The sequence below is a fragment of the Rhinolophus sinicus genome, chromosome 5 (assembly GCF_057876585.1).
Source record: "Rhinolophus sinicus isolate RSI-liver-muscle chromosome 5, RSI-T2T, whole genome shotgun sequence".
Classification (NCBI taxonomy): Eukaryota; Metazoa; Chordata; class Mammalia; order Chiroptera; family Rhinolophidae; genus Rhinolophus; species Rhinolophus sinicus.
Genome location: NC_142505.1, coordinates 103,783,848 through 103,807,851, shown reverse-complemented (window position 1 = coordinate 103,807,851; position 24,004 = coordinate 103,783,848). Strand labels below are relative to the sequence as shown.

Below are 24,004 nucleotides of genomic sequence, written 5' to 3'. Positions count from 1 at the left end.
AAATGAACGGGTTTGAAGATTTTGCCATTTTACAGTTTATTAAATGCCATATTGGAAGATGCTAGGTTTTATAGACTGGAAAGGACTCTTCAAGTGAGAAGGTAAAGGGCTGAGGATGAGCCCAACTGTTCTATTTCCAGGGACTACTGAAGATGAAAAAAAAAAAAAAATAGGTCGTATTAGAGGACTGGTTCTTAAAGTGTGGTCCTGGACCAACAGCATCCACATCACTAGGGAACTTGTTAGAACAATAAATGATCGGGCCCCATCCTTCAAACTTAATGATCAGAAACCTGTTTTAACAGCTCGGCCAAGTCACTTGGATTTGTGCGCAAGTGTAAGACCTTCTGCACTAGAGCTGTGGTACCCCCGGCCACCCCAGCCCCCCACCCCCTGGCTGCCTGTTATCTTCACCTGGGAAACTCGTCACTAGGATGCCCCAGCTCACCCCAGACCATTTAAATCAGAATAGTTGGGGCTGGAGCCTGGGCATGGCTGCTTTTAAAAAGCTCCTTGGGTGACGTGAATGTGCAGCCAGAGCTGAGCGCCACTATATACTAGAGCAAGAGAGACTCAGGTTAGACATTTGGAACTGCTGATTTTCAGTTTAGCAGAAAGTAATAATGGCTATGGAACAAATCTCCTTGTCGAAGAAAAAGCTTTTGAGAAGAGGAGAGATTCCCCTCTTCATGAGCTGGAGAGGTTAGATGCAAAGCTCCAAAAGCATCAGAATCTTGTACCAAACCCAATGGTCAGAATAGTATTTAATAACTCATCTCGCAGACAGTCGCTCACGCTGGGAAAGGGGTAGGCTAGTCCCCACGGTCAGAGGTCATTATAAAAGCAGTGCACTCAGGGGTAATAAAGGGTGACGCCACACCTCCCACACACCTCCAGTCCAGATGCCACCATCCCCTAAGGGGAGCTCACAGCCTCGTGCTCACTACTCAGCTTTGAAGCCCCAAGTGCCCAGGGTGTGAGACAGCAGCCTCTTCTCACCAGTGTCTAATGTTTGCCAATGTGCAAACTGACGGCGACCTATCAGGACAGAAGTCTAGGGGGCCACTCCCATGGGCTGGGCGGAGCCTCAGCATCGCTGCTTAACAGGTGAACTGTGAGCTGAGCCATCCTTCTACCCCAATCAGGAAACTGGCAGTTAGCCCATTATAAGTGTGTCCCTCAAACGGGGGTCCACTGGCGTAGTGCCAAGGATCCAGAATGCTTTCTCCATGATAAAGGAGCTGAGAATTACTGCAATATAAGGAACATTGCAAATTCTTTTCTGTAGGAAGAGGCAACATTCTTTAGGATGTGTCTAGAGAAATGATGGGCTAACCCTCACGCCCCTACACTGTAAGTGAGAGTAAGACCAAACTCTCCTTAAAAATTTCTTTTAAAGATCAAATTGCATAGACTGGAACCAGTTCAGCAACTGGCTCGTGAATGTGCATATGGAAACACCACCCTTATAACATCAGCACAGAGGGAATCTGGAGTGTCCAAGCTTGGGGTGTTATCCTCCCTCTACCCAAGAAAAGGGGTGAAGGTAGGAAGAAAATGAGAAGGAAAAGGACAGGGCTTTGTATCCCCAGTGCCTATGATTATACAGATTTGGGAGTCTGAGCGACACAGGTTTGAATTTTGACCATACAACTTATTTGCTGTCTGGCGTGAACATTAAGTTTATGAATTTCAGGTTTTTCATCTGTAAAATGGGCATAATAATCCTTAGCACCGATTAGGGTGAGCAGGAAGAAAGCAGGGACTGTATTTAGCACAGTGTCTAGAAAACAGCAAATAATGCAGCAGCTGCGATCATTACTTACTCACCCCTGAAGCTTCACTTCCTTTGTAAGGGCTTCCTCGACAAAAATGCTGGCACCCACACTCAAAAGTCTTTGCAGCTCCAGTACTCCTGGTGTGCACCTAGCTTTTAGTCATTATGTTATATAGCAATTGCTTTTTTATATGTCGGTAAAGATTTTCTTAAGAAAAGAAACCATACCTTTGTGTACCCAACGCTTGACACACGCTCGGTGCATCATAGGTACAAATGAATGAATGAGTGAATGACGGAAAGAATGAAGCAATCAAACTACCGCAGTTACCTAACAATGAGATCAGAAGCAGCTTAATTAGGATGCTAAAAATGGGTGAAACAGAAGAGAGATGCACAAAAAAATTCATAATAATAATTGACGATGGGATACGAGCAGTAAAAGGAATATTGTTCGGCAGTTTTCTAATATAGTGAATCACAGATACAGTTCATCCAGAAAGCCCTGCTCTGAGGATTTTCGGGTGTGGGGGAGGAATGCTCATACAAACACTTAGAAAAGACTTATTAGTTGTTTGTGTCTACCCGGTCCTCTGAATCCAGCCCTCCTAGGGGCAGGTACTTCATCAACATTACTCAAGGACAAGGTGAGATTGCCAAAGGAACCTGAGTCAGACCAACAAGCCTTACCACCCGCTCCCAAGTCTTGAGAATTCTAGGCCTGTGTAGAATCTCTGCCTCTCAATCTTGACCATTGTCTCCACTCCATCTCCCTTCCTGTCTCCTGCAGATTCTCCCTTTGGAAGCTCCCCACCTACTCCCTGACACTTTCCTTGTAGTCTCACCACTGCATAATCTCTGAGTGATGTCTACCAAGGAAGCATGGCCTTGGTTGCCGCAGCCACCTCCCTGCCACCGTCCCATCCCCACCCTGTCTCTAGAGCTTAGGCCTGAGCAATCTGTGCATCCAGAATGCGTCTTAACTATTTTCACCATCACAGGAGACAATGGAAGAAACAAAACCACAGTGAATCAGCTAAGAAAGCAGATGAGAGGGTTTTTGGGGGGTTGGGGATGGGGTTGACCACATAGGTGCAGGAAACGCCCCCTCCTGTCCCTGAAAACCAGGCGTTAGTTATGGAGGACGAGTCATTGAAAAAGTCACAATATGGCCGACCTACACCATGAGAAGGACATTCCCCACGAGACAGGCCGACAAACGCTGCACGCTTAACTCCAGTCCCCGAGCCGTCTGTCACAACCGTGGGGGTCAGTCACTGGACAAGCAGGCCCGCTGTGCACGCCGCTGACTTTTCTCTTTAGGCCCCAACGACTATTCATCAGCATCAATATTTCAGAGCTTCATCAGCTCAGCCCCGGTCCGCGGCCAGGGCCGCTCCGCCACCGCGAGGACTCACCGCGTCCTGAGAGCTGAGCACCTCCAAGATGCTGTTGAGCAATTCGACACAGTACTTCTTCTCCTGCACCTGGTGCTGCACGTCGTCCTGCTCCAGCAGCTCCTTCAGCTCCTTGGTGATGACGGGAAGCAGGATGTCCCGACATTCTGGGAGGAAGGAAGTTCAGGGGCACTTGAGCTTCCTCATTTTTCAGTTTCCTTTCTCATTTTTAGAGGGCTTTTCATTAAACAGGTAATTTATGAATATATTCTCCTTGTAAAAATTTAAATGTTAAATTAGGGAGAGATTCCCAGAGAACATCATTCACAATTCTGGCCCCTCCCCGCAACTCTGCTCCCCCGAGGTAACACATTATTTTATCCTACGCACATATATATGTACACACATGTAAAAATGTACCAATACGAAACCTGCAGTATCATTTTGATTTGACCTTTCATTTAAGTGAGTCATATCATATTGTGATGATAAACCTTCGAGATCTTTTTGCCTTATGTATGTATCAGTATAAAATACACAGTGTCATTTGTTTCTGTTTGTTTTCTATTAAAAGGAACTATACTATATGTATTGTTTCTGTGCCTTGATTTTTTTTCACTCACCAATATTTCTTAGAGCAATTTCTATTTTATTACATGTAGGGATCAACTTAATTATTTGTACCTGTTTTGTAGTATTTTCTATTATGGGTATATTTGTTTATTTAGTCATACCTCTATTGATAGACATTTTTCACCGGCACAAACAGTACAAAAATGAACAACCTTTCATTTGTACCCTTGTGCACAATGGCTTTCATTTTAAATAAATTTTGCAGAGGGGGTAGCTCTCTTGACATTGCTGTCTCAGAACACTTCTGGAAAGTTCTGAAATCCTACACAGCACTGTTTCTATATTTCTCTTAAAAAGGGAAACCCTGAGGTACAAAAAAAAAAAAAAAAAAAAAAAAAGTCCCCCAAATTTTCAAGCCATCTCCACGCAGATGCTTCCTGAGCTGAGATGTGGCTCATATACACCAGGATATCATTTTAATTCAATGCAACAAATAGATATTGAACATCTTTGATGTGACAGGCGTTGTATTTCTGGAAGTACAGCGATAAACATGGTTCTTGCCCATTAGAAACTTAAAACCTGACAGAGATGATTAGCAACAAAAACAAAGAGCAATGGCAGAAGACAGAATAAGATACAGGTGGAAAGAGGTAGAGGACATCTCTTGTTCTGTCAGCCAACGTCTACACCTTCTTCTGACGTAGCAGCCCGGTTTCACTCTGAGAGCCACCCTGCTGTGGGACACAACCCCGGGACGGTTATAGTAAGGCTCCCTGCCGTCCTCTGGACAAGGGCTGCACACCTGACCCTAATGAGGATGACCCTTGCAGTCTGAATCCTGAAGAAACTTTGATAACAGTAATTGCTGACATTGCTAACAGACTGAATGTTTACAATGTGCAAAGTGCCGTTTTAACTATCTTGCATGAATTACATCAGTATCTTCACAACTCTAGGAAGTAGACAGTATTATTTCCCCCTTTCACTGATGAGGAAACAGAGGGACTTGCCCAAGTGTACACAACTGGTAAGAGTGGACCTAGTCTGAGGGCAAAGCCTGTGCTCTTAGTCAGTGGAGGAAGAGCTCACTGTCTGTGCAGAGGTGCCCTGAGGAGGCTGCCCATGGCAGAGGTGCCCTGAGGAGGCACCTGCCTGCTGCTTCCTCTCCCAGGGCTATTTTGGGTCTCTCCTGGGCCCCAGCTTTTCCTCTGATTCTATGAACTACTCCCTATCTTCCTAATACATTTGTTTTTACCTAACTTGACCAGAGGAGGTTTCTGTTGCTCACAACCAAAGCATTCCAACTGTTAGAGTCATAAAATGCCTTGAGGGCTTCAGGAGGGAGCAATGAGCTCTGGTTGAAAGGTTCATGGAAGACCTTACAGGCTCTGATAGAATTATGTCCCTTCTTTCAGACCAATCTCAGTTCGTAATTCAAGTCTCATTAGTATAATTAATTAATGTCCATTCATCCAGCCAAAGTGTAAGTTCCATGAGAGCTGTACCAAATTTCAAGTGCCTAACACAATACCTGGGTCACAGCAGCAATTCAGTAAATCTTGGTTGAGTGAATGTAAGAGGCATCATTTGAGATGATCATTAATAAGTAGAAACCATGTTTCCCCGAAAATAAGACCAAGCCAGACCATCAGCTCTATTGTGTCTTTTGGAGGAAAACATTAATATAAGACCCAGTATTATATTATATTATATTATATTATATTATATTATATTATATTATATTAAATTATATTATATTAAATTATATAAGACCTGGTCTCGTATTATAGTAAAATAAGACAGGGTCTTATATTAATTTTTGCTCCAAACGATGCATTAGAGCTGATTGTCCAGCTAGGTCTTATTTTCGGGGTAACACTGTAATATTGCCATAGAAAGACAAGTCTTTTGGAAGGAGAATAACGGGAGTTAGCACTTAAAAGGGAAGTTCTTACATGCAACGGGAGGTGTTAGGTTATAATTCTATGGAAAAAGAAAATTACAGCCCCCCCCCCCAAAAAAAAAAAAAAAGTGATTCAGCTTTGCTCAAAATTGTAGATGAAATCACAGGACACAGGTTCAAAGGTACTTAATTTAGACTCAAAAATTGTTGGCCTACGGACTTTTGAAAGTATAAGGTACTAAATTAGCCATTACCCTTTGTTTAAGTTAAATGTTATGGTAATTGGTATATAAATATTACCCATATCCTGTCACCATAAAGTTGAATTTTTGTCCAGATCTATTATTTAAAAATAGTCAAGAAATGTCCTTGCAATGTTCATTCTGGAGTGTGTTTATAACAGTTATCTTCTAAAGGATGTTAACTTGTAACTTTGAAATGCTTTGTTAGAGGATATTGTATGTGTTAGAATGCTTGCTGTAGAAAAACTAAGTGAATTCATTTGACATCATAGTTGGTCATTGGGAGAAGAATGACCTCACCAACTTCATGAAACTTAACTTTCTAGTTCTGCCTTCACTGATGTTGTTTGTTATAATTAAACCCAACCAGAAAATAAGCATTGTGCCTTCTCTTGTTAAGTTAGGTAAGAAATGTAGTCTTCCTCTTTGAAAAGTTTGCAAGTGAAATAAACTAGCGATGCTAACAAAGGGAATTGAAAAAGTCTTGTTCTTCCACAGTTTTCTGGGCAAAAGGGAGTCACCAAAAGATGTGTTTTAAGGAGATTCATGTCATGTCACTGCAGTGTACAGGGTAGCTGCCAGAGGAAAAGACCCACGGGCAGAGCCCAGAGAATATGCCCTGCAGTAGTCCAGGGGATGACAGTGAGAATAAAAGTTCGGTCCCAATCGCTCCTAGATTCTAGCTTCTGATATAACATTCTTGCCTTCTGTTAAAGCTATAAGTTTGTTAAGACCTTGAAGGAAGGTGATAAGAAACAGATCAAGAGCAGTCGATTGTTCTGAGTTTAAAGTAGAAGAAGAGCACATGTTCAAGTCTAAAACAGCCTTTTGTAACCAAAGATTAAAAATCATTTAAAACTCCATTTGTAAAACGGTATCAGGAATGAGATAGGTAAAGGTAGATAGATAAAGGGCTCATCAACTCAGGTAATTAAATCATTCATTCACACCGTCTGTCTACTACATGTTTTGAAGGTTCCCCAAGTGCCAGTCACTATTTGGGGAGGGGAGGGGATGACCAGGGTTTACCTGTCCATCACAGCCACAGAGCTAACAGAGATAAGAAGCAGACTTAAGTAGACAAGAAAAAACCTAGTGCGATTATCTCTTGGGAGTGGCAAGCTGTTAGGACTGGCCATTAAAAAAGAGCTGTGGAATAATTAAGGTCAGATTTTTCCTTAAAAGTTCACAGTGTTGGTATTTTAGTTGAGATACCTCAGTGAGATTCCATTACAAGGATATGAATCCAAGGGAAAAGGCCAGTTAGGAGAGTTTAGATATTAATAAAGATCTCCTTGGGAAAGCACTAGACTTTAAATTCTACTTAAAATTGAGCTAAATTAGTAACTTCTCATGGAAAGGTCTGATACTGAGCTTTCCACCCCTAGAAGTACCGGAGCAGTAGGTAGCTGTCAATGGTTACGGATGACAAGGGGGTATTCAAAGTATCAGATGAGGGGTTGAGCTGAATGATTGTTGAGCCCCACCCGAAATTCTAGGATTCCGTAAAATATAGGTTCAGAGGCAGTGGCAGGAGGAAGGATACATTTGCTAGGTCGAAAGGCAGTGGACAGGTTTACATCGTTTACAGTCCACTGCGGCTGTGGGAGCTGTAGACCTGGCCCCCGCAGAAGCAGGCAGGGGTTTATCAATCTGAAAGTCATCTGCTTTACAGATTAGCAAAACCTGCATCCCCACAAGACAAAGGCTCTTGGTATGGACAGTCAGCAAGATTTTAGCTGAGGAAGGCATTAATAATGTAGCCTGTTTTTCAGAAAGTACTTGTGTCTTCTTGTTAACCATGATTTCTCAGAAACGCCTGGCTCCTCTGTTTTGATATGAAATAATGTTTCTCATTTGTAATTGGAGCTGTGAAATTATATTAGTCTGTGAAGCTTCAGGAAGCAGCATCTCTAAATTGTGGCTTGATTGTTAAGCAAACAAACACAAATGATTTAAAAGATAAATATTGCAGAGCCTTAGATCAGTCTTCTAGGCAGAGGCGATGAATATCAGAGACCTGCAAGCACAGCCTGGGGACCTGATGCCTGACAAAGGCTGGGAGACCTGCCATCCGGTGACAAGTCGGAATTGTAATTCAGACCAGGCACTTAGGAACCCACAGTGCTACTCGACTCTGTATTTTCACAGAAAAAGAGTTCTCGTTGGTCAAAATGACTGCGGAGAGGAAAATGCAGTGTTTCTGGGCTCTGGTTTCTTTCTTCTTTGAGAAAGTTTTGTCCTATGGCAGAAGGGGCTGCTACATGAATGCATAGGTCTCCTGAAGTGTGACATGTAGTTGCAATCGCTTCATGACTCAGGGACACTGCAAATAAGACGGCCCTTTTCCTTACCTCCTTCTCCCTAAAATCTGCCCCAGAAAGAACAAAATGGAGATCCTCTGTCTACTTTGGAAAACCACCCTGAGGTGCATTGGGCTAAACATACATCAGCTGACCACAGCCACAGTGCAGGTCCAGGAGGGAAACACTCCTGAGAATGACATCCGAACCCCCAGTCTTCCCCACGGGTCTGCTCCTTCTCCTGTGCTCGCTCTCAGGGTGAAGACGTCCCGTCACAGAGTCCTGCTCTCTCCCCAGCACCACCTACTCCACCATGAAGTCATGTCCGCTCTGACCCAAGTCACCTCCTCCATCTTCTGTACCAAGTCCCCAAACTGGCCTCCCCACTTCCAGACTCAGTGGTAGGAATTTCCCACAATGCAAACCTGATCATAGGACTCCCCTCCCTGACATTCTTTGGGGTGTCCTGTGGCCATGAGGGGGAGTTTAGTAAGCCCTCTGACCTAGCTGAAGTCCCCTGTGACCAAGCACCTCCTCCACTGGCACAGCCATGGCCTCTCCTCCTTCTGAGCCTTGGCACGTCTTTTTCTTTGCCCATAACGCTCTACCCACCCAGCTTCACCTGACTGACTCCTTCTTGCCATCTAGGCCTTAACTCAGATGCCAAATCCCCTAGGACAATTTTCCTGACACCTGAACTCCAACTTGGGTGACCCTGTTCTGTGCTCTTGGAGCAGCCAGACCACACTTCCATCTTACCATGTGCCCTACTCTGAGGGCACTATGTAAGAAGACAACCAGTGAGATTCCTGTCAGCACCCAGAAGTGAAGCTGAGGCCCAAAGCTGAAAACAAAAGGTGCAATTGCCCACATTCTAAATTCAAACTGTCTCTAGTAGTTGGGGTAGGTACACCGTCATCCCTCAAGGTTTTTGAGAGGTTCGGTACCAGCCCTACACCAATCTGCATGTGCCCCATCCCAGAACTGAGGGGGGGTCAGCAGAGGCTTTTGCATATAACACAATGTCCATCCAGAGAAGCCATTACCTCTCTCCTCCTTGAAGCTGAAGTGGACGTATTTCATGAATGACTCATTCACAAAATATATGAAGACGAGACTGGCATCTTACATCCCTGCCACGAAAATGATGGCTGATCTCCAATCCCAGGTGCACCCTGGATCCACCAGCAGAATGAAGAGACTTGAGAACATTCTGGAGCCCCTCTCTTACTATGGGGAGGAAGGTTAAACACAAGCACCCTGTCTGTGTCGGGGGCTCAGTCACTTCTTCAGTGTGGGTTCCTCGTGGCTAAAGGTCTGCCTGCGTAGCCTTCACTTGGAGGGTCCCTCGGCTCATCGCCAGCCCCTAACTTGTTACCAGCACGACTTAATCGACGCTTCAGTCCTGTTTGATTTTTCACGGCCTTTAAGGTGAAACTCATCCTGCTTTAGCCAAGTTTCTATTGATTGAAAGGCAAATTCAGCTCAGCTCAACCCTCTTGGGGGATGGGGAGGAAACTGTGGTTGCCCTAGGACTTTGGAAAAGCAGGGAAAAACCCTCATTAAAATCCCCAGTTCTCTCAGGCAAGATCTGAGCAGTGTAATTCCAGCTCTGCTGGGCGACTTTTCTTCCATTTGCAGATGTCAGAGGCCGCCTGGTTCAGTCACCTAGACACAAAGGACCTCCGCAAACACCTCTCTGGTCTGGCAGATAGCGATTTGCTCTCCCGGCTCCCTCCTCCAGCCAGTGTGACTGGAAGAAAAGTCATTCCGCCCACTAGGAAATCAATAAGTCTCCACAAACGTCATACTCCAGATTGGGTTACAGGCCTTTTACAACTCTACTAGCGCTGCCCCCACCGCGTTCTTCAGCCGTGCCTCATGATTCACTCCCTCACCTCCTGGGAGACACGGCTAATTACAATATCCGGAGCCATCACTCACTCCCATCCGGCCTGCCTCCGCCATGATGTACGTCTTGACTTTATGAACCCTGAGGGCCAAAACAGAGCTCCCCAGCGGAGCAAAACAGCCCATTTAGAGATTTCAGATCTCAGCAACTATGAAAGTTCTCTTCAGGTAGCTTAGAGGGGTGGAAACATAGTTAGGCAGTAAAACCCTAAGGAAGTGCTTCCAGAACTTTATTCTAGCTACCCACTTCAAGTCCAAACCAAACTATTGCTTTTACCTCATATCCTTTATATTTAACGTAAAACATGCATTACTAAACCTGTAGGTAAATGCCCTATAGTACGGTGGTGTTTGCCATTTAGAAGCATAGTGACAGCAGGGAGGGTAAATGGAGATGTAAATGCTGGGGTTTTTAAGACAATATGAGTATGTTTGTGTCTAGAAAATGTCACATTGATTATAAATATAATTTTTAAGCTCTGATAGTCTATATGTGATATATTTATATCAATGAATACTTATTGTAAGGGACACTATTCCCATGGATAGTAGATGGTAGCGGGGTGTCAGAAACAATTTAAGAGGATAATAATTGTATTGGGTCAGATTTTTCAGAAGCAAGGTTCCAGAAAACACTGGAAGATGAATGAAGGGAAGGAGGCCAGGCAGGGTGCAAAGGCAGGCAAGTGTCCCACAGGGGGAGCTCTGGAGACAGTGGGGGCCACAGGGCAAAGAAGTTGGAGTATTGAGACCCTGGGGATGGACCATCTCAGGCACGCAATTGCAGCCTGAGCAGCCCTGGGAGGCCGGCTGGCTGCTGGGAGACAAAGCTTTGGTGAAGCTATACACCAAAATGATCCTGGATCCCAGGAGACCCTGGCAGAGCAGTGAGAGCTGATGCTGTAACAACGAATACTGGAATACCTCCTCGGCCTGGCTAATGGAAGGAGAAGCAAATGGGAAACCCTGGGACCGCACTGATCATCTGGGCATCTTTTTTATTTTTATTTTTTTATTTTTTTAGTTTTTGTAAACTTTTTTTATTAGCTTAAGGTGTACAAAACACTGTAATAGTTAGACATTTCACCCCTGACAAAGTGATAACCCCCCTCCCTTAACCTATTGCCCCTCTGACCTCGTAGATACCTATTGCTATAAAATTCCATTGACTCTATTCCCTATGCTCTACTCCATATCCCGTGACTATATATATATTAAATGATAGCTGATATACAATATTATTCAGCTTCAGGTGTATAGTGCAAATGCAAATAACTGAATAAATGAGCAAAGTAAACAGAAATAGTCTCAGAGAGATAGAGAAAAACTGACGGGCAGTCTTTAAAAGAGTATTCCCCTCATAGCAATGCTCTCCCTTTCAGATTCAAAATAGAAGAGCCATGAGTCAAGGTTCTCCCTCCCTCTAAAAATGGGGATTAAAATGCCTATTTCATAAGAGGATCCCAATAAAACATTACTCACACTCAGTTGTAGTTAGTGCGTGCAATGAGGCGTGGGGGCCTATGCTATCCCTAAGACGTTTCTGACTGCAACACAGAACATTTTGAAACTTCAGTTTCCTTCAGCTGTGGCTGACGTACTTGACAAAACACCTGGCCCAGGCATGCTGGAATGAAGTGGACTTGAAGTTACTATCTGCGTCATTCAAACAAAGTGTGCTTTGCCTGAAATACCAAACTCGGAGCACTGAGTTTCAAGAGGCCGGTATACATTGAAATCACTGGGATATATGCCTTAGATTTTTATGCTCCCTTTTGTATGTGGATAGTCTAAAGGAGAATTCGGGCAAGGATTCTCTGAACATCATTTTACATTTCTGTTTGCAACTTAGAATAATAACGCCACTTACCAGCAATCCTCAAGCCGCCCATGAATAATCCTGTGTCGCTGCCATCACAAAACTTACAAATACCAAAAAGAACAAAAAACCAACAGCAATGTTTTGGATCAATATGAGCAGCTGGTATTCCATTTCTGGGGAAGCGCACATTAAAAGCCTCTTGTTTACATTTTAAGGCTAACAGAGGGGCCTTCATTTCAGAGAATTAAATGAGAAAATTCTCCTGGATTCAAGCATTAGCAAAATGGAATGGCTGTGTAATTGTCTGCAATCATCGTCTGGGTCTCTCCTTCCCTCACCTCACCCATAACAGCTCCAAAGAAGAGGAGGCTGGGGTCCCGCTCACTGCCAGCCCCACACATTTAAAATCTAGTGCTATTTATTACAAAGGGAAAATAGAGATGTGTAATGTATTCCAAACAAGCTGAAGAATTGGAAACAAACTTCAAAGAGGAAGGGGGAAAAATCATTGCCATTTTCTTCCCCTGTAAATAAAAATGGAAATGGGGAGAATTTCTCCTTCTTGCCTGTTTTTCTTTTCTAGAAGGCCTCAGCTAAGCAGGTGGAGAATGCAGGGCCTTTTGCCTGCTTCATTTCTCTATTCATACAACAGAGCCTTTCTTCCCTAGAAGGCCCAAAGCAAAAGAGTGATTTAAGAAATGAATCACACACGTAGGCCCGATATGTAAACCAAAGGATGGAAGAGATTCTGTTTGGACTCCAAGGCTACTGAAGAGGAAACTGGGAAAAGCGCGAGAAGGGTGGAAGTAGAGAGAATAAATATCAGTCAACGACATGTAATGAGCTTTCTTACAAAGAGAGGACAATATATGGTCCCTGCCCTTGGGCATCCAAGTGCAATAAAGAAAAGAACCAGTCAACTGATGGGAACAGTATAAAAAACGCAAACAATGAAACCCAGTGTGTTGGCAAATATGTTCAAGTCCCTGACGATGAATCGCCAATTGTACTTTTATCAAACTGACATTCCTCTTTTATTTAGGGCATGATGTGCTGGCCTATTGGTTATATGTATCTCTTCACACACTATCCTAGTCCAAAAAGAATAAAAGAAGACAGAAGATGATATGGCAACAATGTAAAAGTTAACGTAAGGGTCCCAATTGCCCACAAGATGTGTCTCCTCACTTGCATGACAGACTATCAGGGTGGTACAGGAACCCATCAGATTCTGTGATTATTAAGGTAGAAGAGAACCGATTCATTTGGAGAGACATAGCTTCTTCTGCACAAAATTCTTACAGAAATATTGAGTTTAGATGTTAATGTTCTCCATTAAGACTAGTAGGGATTAGCTGCTTTTGACATCCAATTGTGGGATTTTCACACTAAAGAGGACTTGAGAAGAGCCAATGCTTTTGACTTATTTGACTGTGTTATATGGTTACGTAAAACAGGAAAATAATGAATGGAAGGGGGCTGAGGACAAGCACGGGGTCTTCTGTGCTTGTCGTTACACGACATCCTCGTTTATTCATGTGAATACATATTTATTGAGCAAATGTGAAATATCACCGATGGCAGAGCGGCGTACAAGACCAGGGCATAGGCGATGAAGATGGAGAAAAGAGACCAGATTCAAGGTATATGTAAGAAAGATTCAAAGGCCTTAGTATTTGATTGAAAGTGAAACACGAGGCACAAGATTTGAGGGCTAGCTCCAAATGACTGGCAGAAAAATAATGGAAGAGACGAAGGTTTTCATGAATTCGATGACTACAATGTTGGAAACATTGCGTTTGACATTAAAATAGAGATGTCAAAGGGACAGCTCGCTAAATGTGTCTGAAAATGATCTAGTACAAAAGGGAAGGCATGAATTGAGCTATACGGAAGACACATTAAACATGGAGGCCTCCCACAAAGAATTTATAAGGGGCAATTACAGTGCATTTAGCAGAGCGAGTGGCTTATTAAAGTTTATTTGGTGATGCTCATGAAGACCGTGGTGAAGTGACAATAAAGAGAATGGAAAGAAGACAAAGAAGAGGAGGAGGAGAAGGCGAAGATGGGAAAAGTAGCCATGACTGGGGTCTGAACGGGGACTGAATATGGGGACGTGGGACAAGGTTGCCGCAAGGGGCTTGGGAACATGAAGGACTTTCACGGGAACTTTCTAGATCGTCACAAGGACAAAGTTTAGACAGAGCCCAAGGTCATTCCGCAGCCAGAACTGCCCGGGTGATCTAACCGGTAGCTTTGTCCACATTGTCACCTTACAAGCAGTGCCGGATGAGTGGGAACTGGAAGGCAGGGTGTTCTGAGAACAGTTAAGGAACAACCTACAACGCACCTGGCTGTGGACGCTGGGATGGAACAGTGGCTAACACCTGGCCCTTTCCATCAGGGACTCTCCTGCTGGTGCACCATGCCCGGCCTGCTGGCCCAAGGCAAGGCCAAGCCATAAACCGGACTGTGAAGAGGAGGGGTGGGAAGGACTGTCAGTGTTAGGAGGCTCTGTTCTCATTCCTCTGATGCACTTAATAACGACCAGGCCACATAACGATGCAGTAGAGTGTGGAGGTGAACAGCAGGGATCTCAGTTACTGTCCTTGTAACCTTGGGCAAGTCACTTAATCTTTCTATATCTTTGTTTCTTCACCTGTGAAGTGGAGATAATAAGAGCACCTCCTCACACAAGGTAGTAAGAGTGAAATAAGATACTATATGTAAAGCACTCAGAACAGCACAGCTGGTCCATTCTAAGCACCGTGAAAGTGTAAGCTATTAGTATTATTTAACTTGTAAAATATCCATATGTAACTTTCTGGGCATTGGAAATATGACATATCTTACCCGGGTGGTGGTTGCATGGCTGTATATATATGTAAGAAATTCACTGAGCTGTGCACTTAAGATTTGTGCATTTCACTATATGGAAATTACACCCAAAAGTTTAAAAAACATATATTGCTATCAGGTAGGTATTATTTTCCCTGTTCCACAGCCACACATGTTGACGCTTGAGGAAGTCCAGCAAACTGCCTGGGATATCGCACCAGGTCTCCCAGTCTGGCATTCAGATGGAGGAGCCTGAGCTCCTCACGACTGCACTGCGTCCCCCTGGGAGCCGAGCCTTGGTCCCCCACAGCACTCAAAGCAGCGATCTAGATGGGACCCAAAGATGCTGCTCCAGCTCTATTTGGAGAATCTCTTATATGAAGAAGTAGCAGCTCTTCCCTCCTCTCTCCCATTTGTTCTCCTACCTTCCACCCTCTTCTTATCTCAGCTCAGTTCCATTATTTCATTAACTGTTAAAACCAAATGCTGGTGACAAAGTGTACACATCCCAGCAGGGAAACACCCAGCAGAGAACTGGCAGGCATTAAGGACTGAAGAAACCACATCCTAAACTTTCCAAACTCCCCAGGGGCCAAAGATGCCCCACTACGAACTGAAGTATCCATGAAGTATCCATCTTAGCAAAACAAAGAGCATCAGCCATCCAGGAGTGAGTGATCATAATTTCAGAGGCACCGTATCAATTAATTTTGTATGCCTCCTCCATTAGCAGTGTGTCTGAATTAACTTTAATATGCAAGTTATCTTGTTAATCTTTGATACTAAAAAAGAATGTATCATCATTAACCTTCCTAGCCCTGAATTTAGCAATGCAGTCTTTTTAGCAGCTATCATAGACATAGCATTATTTCTTGGCATCTCGGGATTCTACTTATCTGTATGCAGTTCCACCCGTCACTTAGTAAAATCTCTACTGATTCAGAAGCCCCTTTTTCAAATACCTGACTCTAACTGCCCATACGTCACCAGAAGTTGACACTGCCCTCCTTTTTATTTTTCCCCAGATTCTTCTAAATGAGAATACATTTCCACTCAAGGAGCATCCCAGAAAAAACGAAACAAGACAAAACAGAAACCATAATGTCCAGTGGAAGGAAGCATGCATGAGTTCAATGTAATATTGATCAAAGGCAAGCGCTTGCCAGGTAGCAGTAACTAGTCTTCAGAGCTCCAGGATCTCTGGGTAACTAAGTTATAGGTAAACAGGAACTTTTGCCTCAGGGAACAGAAAAACAAATTAAACAGTATTGGAAGATTAGCTGTTAAAGATAATGGGGAAATCACCCAAAGGGTGCAACATAGAACTTCTTTCTTTCTATGGATTCACCTGATATATGTAAGTTATAGGGGAAAAAAAGTTACCTATATCCCCATTTGACGAATAACTTTAATATTCCTATTCCATTCATTCTATACACTCTAATCTTTAAAATGTGGAGATAGTGGAAAAATGTTTTATAAATTGCATTTTGCCACCTTTTCCTTCCATTGATAACCCTCTCATTGAATAGCAAGATAATCAGAAATGAAAGTACCTTCTTAGAAGAGGAACACAAGACAAGAATGAGGTCTAAAATAGAATATTAAAATAGAACATTCGTCCCTGAAACATAAAACCAGTTTCTGTTCTCAGTAAATGCAACAGCATATAGTTTATAATTTAAAGTATACACAAAAATACCTACATACGGAACTAAATTGGCGACCAATCTTTTTAGCTTGTAGGAAAGTTACCAATAATAAGATCGTCGATATTTCCGAGTTCATCTCTGGTATATGGATTGTTTTTATGTTCTCTTTTTAGATCTAATCATTGTTTTTCTGGCTGCTACATAAAAAAAAGGCACAACATGAATAAGAAAGAGACTACGATTCAGCCACATTTATCCTCAAAGGACTTAGAGTATTTGAAAGGGCAGAATCCAATATTTTCCACACTTTAGTTAACTATTATTTTTGCAAATGTGAAATCTACCATGTCCTCCTCATAATTTACAGCCTTCACTATTCTTTACTTAATATTTTTTCATAAAGGAGATTCATTCTGCTTAAATTTATTTTAAAAGAAAACTATGCTACTTCAAATGCAAAACCTGTATTGCTTGCCATAGATGGAAGGTAAGTGTAACAATCAATACTATGAGAACAAAACACTTATTAAATTCTAAGAGGAGCTTAAGCCTGAGGTCTGCTCCCTTTTTGTTATTAAAGGATATTAGTAGAGAAAGATTAAAGACAAATAGCAAATGTATACAATCTTTCACGTAATCAGAAAGAGTGGAAGGGAGTTGAAAGAAAATGAACAATCTGCCTCTGTGATAGAGTGCTTTATCTGTGCACTCCTAAAATTATGCTTTATACCAAGGAAAATAATTTTGCCTACGATGGTATCTATCTCACTTTGAGAAACACAAGTTAAAAGGAAGAAATTAAAATTGGGATTCCTGGCTTCCCATTTCTGCTCATGGTGTGACCTTGGGCAGGTCATGCCCACTCTTTGGACCAGTTCCCTTGACTGTAAAATTGAGGAGGTTGGATTAGGCAGTCTCTCCAAGAATTGGCTCAAGTCGATGTGTCTGTGTTTTATGAAACCTTTAAAGCTGTTCTAGAATATGTCCTCATCATCTGAAGTATGTGGTTGTTAATTGCATTTACCCTGTTATCTGACCGTTTTACCAAGAGGAAATAGCAAAGATTTGAAAAGATCAGCTACTTTGGGGCAAAAGAGCCTTTTGAAGCTGTTGTGCTGAAAAAAAAAAAATCGATAAAATCGACTGCAATCCAACAGAAGCTGACTGCTGAGGATATATGCCCGTGCATCCCTCGGCTTTGGAAGCCAGCGCGCAAAGCACTACCTTTCAATTGGCCTTACAAACCACCTGATGACTTGTCTAGGTCAAGCAGTAGTTTATGCCAGGTGAGTAATAAAGGGTGCGGATTCAAATTATCAGTCTTATCTGCCCTTTCTATGAGAAAAATAGACCGAAGGGGAAAAAAACAGCAACAACAGAAAACCATGGCAGTAGTTAAAAACTAGCTAAGTAATTGTAAGCTTGCTCATTTGCAAGATCTGGTGTTGTTAAGCAAATTTCTCCATCTGTAAAAGAATGACAACAAACTACTTTATAAGGTTTCTATGAGAAATAATAAAAAGTAACTATTGTAATAATTATGGTTGTAGATATGTATATCCTCTTTCTCACACAATTTGTTTGTTTGTTGTATCCTGTCTTGATGTTCTGAAAAAGTGAGTTTAGGCAACACATTATTTTTACCATAATGCTCCATATTGGCTCCAACACTGAACTGAAAATAATGAAAATGGATATAATAGTTATCAATAAATAATTAATAGAAATACTATTGTACTTATATTAATTTTACACTACCATTTATGGAACATTTTTTTTACCATCCAGAGATGATGCTAAGATTATTTCATTTAAAAATTTTATCAACCCTATTATTATCCCCATTTTACAGGTAAAGAAACTGAGAACTTTTCCAAAGTCACTGATGCACACAGCTCAGGGATTGTAAAACAGAATGAATAAGTCCTGTCGTGCCTCTCCAGAACTCAACAAATCTTTGGTAAAAGATCGTGCAAGAAACTCTTGGGGCCAAAGTCAAGATCATGGGGGGGAAAAAATCAAGGTTACCAAAATCTAGTTTAATAAATTGAGAAAAGCTGAATATTCACCATTATGAAGCTCTCTGGTATTTCTTGTACACTTTCTGGTTTTTTTTTAATAATTTTTTAGATGTCATAAATAACAAGAAAACCTTGAACATCATCTAGCTCTCTCCTCTGAAGTCCCATAGTACTTTGCTTATATTTCTGCTATAGAATATTCTTCTTGCATTTTAATAAAGAACACCTCATTTTGCAAATGAAGCTCCTTGAGGACTTCATCATGTTTTTGCCAACCTTTCGTTTTCTAAGTGGCGACTCCATGTTTTGCTTATAGCAGAGGATCGATAAACATTGATGGAATTAGAAAACCTGTCCTAAATGTCGTCTCTCTTCTGTACAACGGAGGCCCCGTCTATCCTGTGTGGCAGCTGAGAGGTCAGAGAGGCAGCTAAAGATACATGTTGTGAAGTGAAGGCACAGACTTAGACTGCAGGCCAAGTCTGGGGGCTGTGAGCATGGAGCGGCCAGAGCGAATGGACTCCCGTAGGTGAGAGCGGGCAGAGCAACACCAGAACAGAGCTGAGAACTGGAGCCCTGAGCAGGTGTTGAACGAACTGAATTTGCACCGTGGCAGCACTCCTCTTGCCTCTGGACCCCTCATTTCTGACCCTCAGGTATGCAAAGAAGCACCCGGAGAGCAGGAGCCACGCTGCAGTGCATTCTGAGGTGTCCCACTTCCCAGGACCAAGTAGGAAAGAGAAATGGGAGGGCATCGCAGGTTCTCCTGGAGGCTGGCCAGAGAGCAGAAAAGGAGTGGTTGGTCAGATGTGAGCCTGGGGAGTGAAAAGCTGCCAGAAGGCTGGCCTCAGGGAGGAGGCTGGATGTCAGAGCAGGGACGCCATCTCTCCGCTCTGCCCCACAATCCCCAGGACCTGTATGTGTCTGAGATCTCTCGATGACTAGAAAGTGGGAACAACAGCTCTTATGCTCACAGAATTACTTTCTCCATTTCCTTGGAACCACAGTACACGGCATTCTGCTGTTCCCAGTCTGGTCCCACCATCTATCACGATTTACAACTCACTGGAGGCCCCTGAAATGCCACAAATTTTCCTGAGAGGTAACTAGGACCAGCTTGATTTCTCAGCACAGGTCTTAAACAGACAGCAGAGCTCTATAGTGAACCTCTTGCTACCTGGACTGTAATTGATTTGAAAACCTGCCTCTGCTGCCAGAGGGGAACCCAGAATCCCCATAAACCAAACCAAACCAAACCAAGCATCTTGCTGCACACATAGGTTTTGGCAAATCTGGGACATTGGCAGGCGTAAGCGTGATGAAAAACAATTTTTTAAGACCCACAGAGATATTTGCAGGAACAGAAAAATCCACCTGCAAGTGGGGCTCTGTTGTCCCGACTACTATCCTCTCTCCACGGGCTCAGAAGACTGGTGGAGTCCCAGGAAACACAGACCCAGTCCCTACAAACCTATGAATGACACACCATGGATTCAGCTATGGCCTACGTGGACAATCCACTGCCCAGGACACATCTGAACACAATGAATTCATCACGGCACCTTTCATATAAGCTGACACTAGTGCCCTCAAAACCACAGGGTAACAAAATGCTTTTCAAGCAGTTTTAATTGTGCTTGAAGTTGCTGACTCTTTTCAATGCTGTTCTGACAGTACAGACTCGATGACTGTAGAGATGGACAGGGTCTTAGAACTCCAACTCTCTGTTGATGCACCTGAGGAATGGAGCCCAGAAGGGTTAAGAGCTTTGTTCAAGGTCATACAGCTTGTTAGGAGCTTTCCTGGACTAGAGTTTAAATGTTCTAACTCTTACTAGGGTGTTACCTCCAATAGACTATGTTATCGCCCTTCAATTAAAGTAATTAAGTATTCCTTTGTCCTTTAAACACTTATTGAGTGAGCGCCTACTTAGTGCTAATTACTTGGAATACAGAGAAAATATTCTTTACCTCAACTCAAGAAAGTGGTGTTGTGTAAATAAAAGGAAAATCTGAGAGAAGCCCCAGAAGGAGAACCTCCCCAGATCCAGCCGATGTGGGTTCTCATTGCATTCGTCTGACTTATGATAAACCAAATGTGAACTGAGGAACCACCCCCCTAAGTGGCGAGAAGCTACCAGCACGAAAAGCTCAGAGGTACTACATTGGGTGCCACGCCTTTGACTTCATCATCATGGGAGGAGGATTTGACAACTTGCCCATCTGTTTTGGGGAGCCTGTCAAGATTTCATTAGGGGAAGGTGCGCTGGAATGACCTAACACATTACACACACACACACACACACACACACACACACACACACACTTTTGTAGTTTGGGTAGGGGCGATGCTTAAAATTTAAAAACCTAATCAGAGCTGACTCTGTCCCTCCTATGTAACAGAACCAGTGGCAGCCAGAGTAGAGTGGCAACTCTCGGGGCAAAATGGGCTCAAGCGGGGTGGGAAAGAGCCAAATACTTCTTAGCACAATAATGGCAGCATCTGCTAATCCAAAAGGGACCAAGGCCAAAGCCACATTAGTAGGAAAATATGCTTCCTCCAAATGAGATTAGACTGCACTGTGTCTGAGAAAAAATAATGCTCACCTTGGCAAGGTGTGTCGACTTCTTAGATGACCCAGAAAGAAAATTGGTTGTTGCTGTCTCTGGGAGGGAAAATGACTTGGGCTGAATCCCCACAGCCCACTCTCTATGGGGCGTACCTTCCATCACCACCGCTTCCCCACCTCCCGGATCAGGAGGGGATAGGCAGAGGAGAGCCTTGCTCAGAACGGGCTAATGCTGGCAGCAGGCTTAAGGAAAGGGCAGGTGGCAGGTGGAAAGTCTCCAGGATGGAGGTGAAGGCAGCAGATTTAAAGAAGGGGCTGGCTGGGGGAGATGCGTGAGTGGGGTAGGAGATGCAGCAATGACAGAGACAGAGACAGAGTCAGAGACAAAGGCAGAGAGACGGTTAGACTGGGCACAGATGGCCCTAGGACATCATCGCCACAGATGGCACACATGGGTTTCCTGCAGGGACAGTGATACCTGAGAGCCAGTAATAGCAGAGGCGTCCCCCAACCAGGTCCCATCACACGCATGGGCAATGACTGAATTTCTGTGCCACCTCGCTAAAGCACTGACATGTGCCCCTGAACCACAAAGAGGACCCCATCGCTGCTCAGTCACACTCCCAGTGACAAAAACTGGTTTGTGGGCAACTAACTGTCCTCGAAGGAGCATTTCAACTTTCAGGGCCCTTTCTCTGTCCCTCCTCTGCCAGAAGGATGGCGGCAGGAGCAGATCAGATGGATCTGTGGTTTCTTTTTTTTCTGTGCGTGTTTGTGTGTGCACGTGTGCATGCATGTGTGTGTGTGTGTGTTCACAGCATTTTCACCATTCTTATAACAGACTTTCTGTGGAGCAGTTTTAAGTTCACGGCCAAACTGACCAGAAAGTAGAGTTCCCATGCACCCCTGATACCTGCACACACACACTCCCACGATCAACATCCCTCATCAGAGCCAGACCAATTTTTCAGAGATTTCTTTAGACCTAGAATTTTTGTGTAAATTGAATTGTCTTGGATATATAGACAGATGAGAGAGGAGGGAGAGAGAGGGCGAGAGGAAGAGGGAAAAGGGGAGGGAGAGGGCGCTACTCGGGTGGAAGCAGGGGCAGTGGCCTGGCTTGTCGTCCATACAAGGATGAAGCCTCTTCGGAGGTTCTCTGAGTTGCTGAGTTTGACCATCTCTGGGCAGCTGGCTGTTAATGTCCCTTTTGGCTCAGACACTTGATCTATGCAGTGTGCTCAATTCTTTAATGCAACCCCTCAGGTAACTCTCAAAATTACCCACCAGCCAAGTAGAACAAGTGTTTGTCAGTCTCATTTATGTCAAACAGAGCAGAGGCATCAGGAGCTGTCCCCCAAATCTAGCAGGAGGCTCCTTCTGCACTTTTCTGCCTGTAGTTTCTGCCTGTAATTTTTTTGGGGGAGGGGTTGAGTAAAAGAGAGAAGGGTGCAATGTGAGCACAGCCCTGAACTTCATCACGTCACAGGCGTTCCAAAGGCTGGAGAGCAGCCAATACACATGTGTGAGCACGAGTGTGTCGCCCGTCACTACAATGAATGCTGGGACATGCAGACAGTGATGTATCATTGGATGTTAGGAGCCGGGGGTTGAATTCCAGCTTCCTGTCTAAGTCTCAGCTTTAGCACCTTCCATAAAGGAGCTGGCAACAGAGCCTGTAAGGTAAGGCTGATGTGAGGCTTCATGAAAGGAGTGATACAGAGTTCTCAGCACGTGTAGGTCCGCACACCTGACGCAACCTCTCATCCAAGCGCCTCATTTGAGAGACAAGGAAAATGAGACTTAGAGACGCATTCACTTCCCAGTTGGAATAAATAGAAAGCTGCAGAGCTGAGCATGTAGGTCTCCCAAGTTCCAGTTCCACTAACAGATGATGACAAATAACAGTAATACTAATACCATGTTTCCCCCAAAATAAGACCTAGCCCGTTAACCAGTTCTGATGTGCCTTTTAGAGCAAAAATTAATATCAGACCCGGTCTTATTTTACTATAAGACCGGCTATAATATAATATAATATAATATAATATAATATAATATAATATAATACCAGGTCTTATATTAATTTTTGCTCCCAAAGACACATTAGAGCTGATTGTCCGGCTAGGTCTTATTTTCGGGGAAACCGGGTAACAGTTATTGATGATGCTGCTGACACACAGCTGACACTGCCGAGTCCCAGACTCCGCTGGCCTCTCATAGGCATTATTCCATTTACTGCTCACAACAAGCCAATGGGCTTAGCATCCTCTATTGCTCCCTGTGATGGGTCAGGAATCAGAGTCCTAGGGGTGAAGAGTCCTGGTTAACAGAACTTGATCCAACGCCCTCGTCTGAACAACTATCCTGTTCTGTGCCTACTTCAGAAACGGGATATCTGTCCTCAACTAATTTTACCCTCTGTAGCTGAAGCCAGGAGGAGAGCCTCATCTGCCTTTGGATTGGCTTCCGTTTTTGCTCTGGTGTCTGGGTCCCCCTGGGCAGTCGCTCCAGCCAGGAGGTTGTCACACTCAGCAAATTCACTTTGGCTGCCCAGGGCTAATGAGGGCTCTCGGGGTGGTGGCATTTAAATGCCTGGTACTGCAGAGACTGTCCACACACAGACACGTCGCCAACCATCAAGGATGACGGTTCAATTGTGAAGCCACATTCCTCCCAAATTGAACCCTGTCACTCCAGCTCCATATGAAAGACAATGTGGTCTGCTTTATGTTGTGTCTATTGTATAAGGAGGAAGCAAAATCCTGTGTGAGTGTGTGAGTGTGTGAGTGTGTGAGTGTGTGTGTGCGTGCGTGCGTGTGTGTGTGTGAAGGGAAGCCAGAAGGGAGAGTCAAAATCCTGGGGCGACGCATCCCCAACAGCAAAGAGAACAGGATGTATTTATGAAGACAATAAACTCCAGTAAGTTTTTCTGTCATAAAATTAAATGAACCCAAATTTTCCTAAATGGGAAAATAGTAAAATTGGTT

General features: G+C 43.6%; 1 protein-coding gene across 1 annotated transcript in view; it reads right to left on the bottom strand.

Moving 5' to 3' along the window:
- The window catches only part of DOCK2 (dedicator of cytokinesis 2), a 362,510-nt gene that overhangs the window by 236,167 nt on the left and 102,339 nt on the right, over window positions 1–24,004 (bottom strand). Inside the window, exon 26 of the mRNA XM_019741000.3 lies at window positions 3,196–3,341. Within this exon, the coding sequence (XP_019596559.3) occupies window positions 3,196–3,341 (146 nt within the window). The remainder of the gene's footprint in view (window positions 1–3,195; window positions 3,342–24,004) is intronic.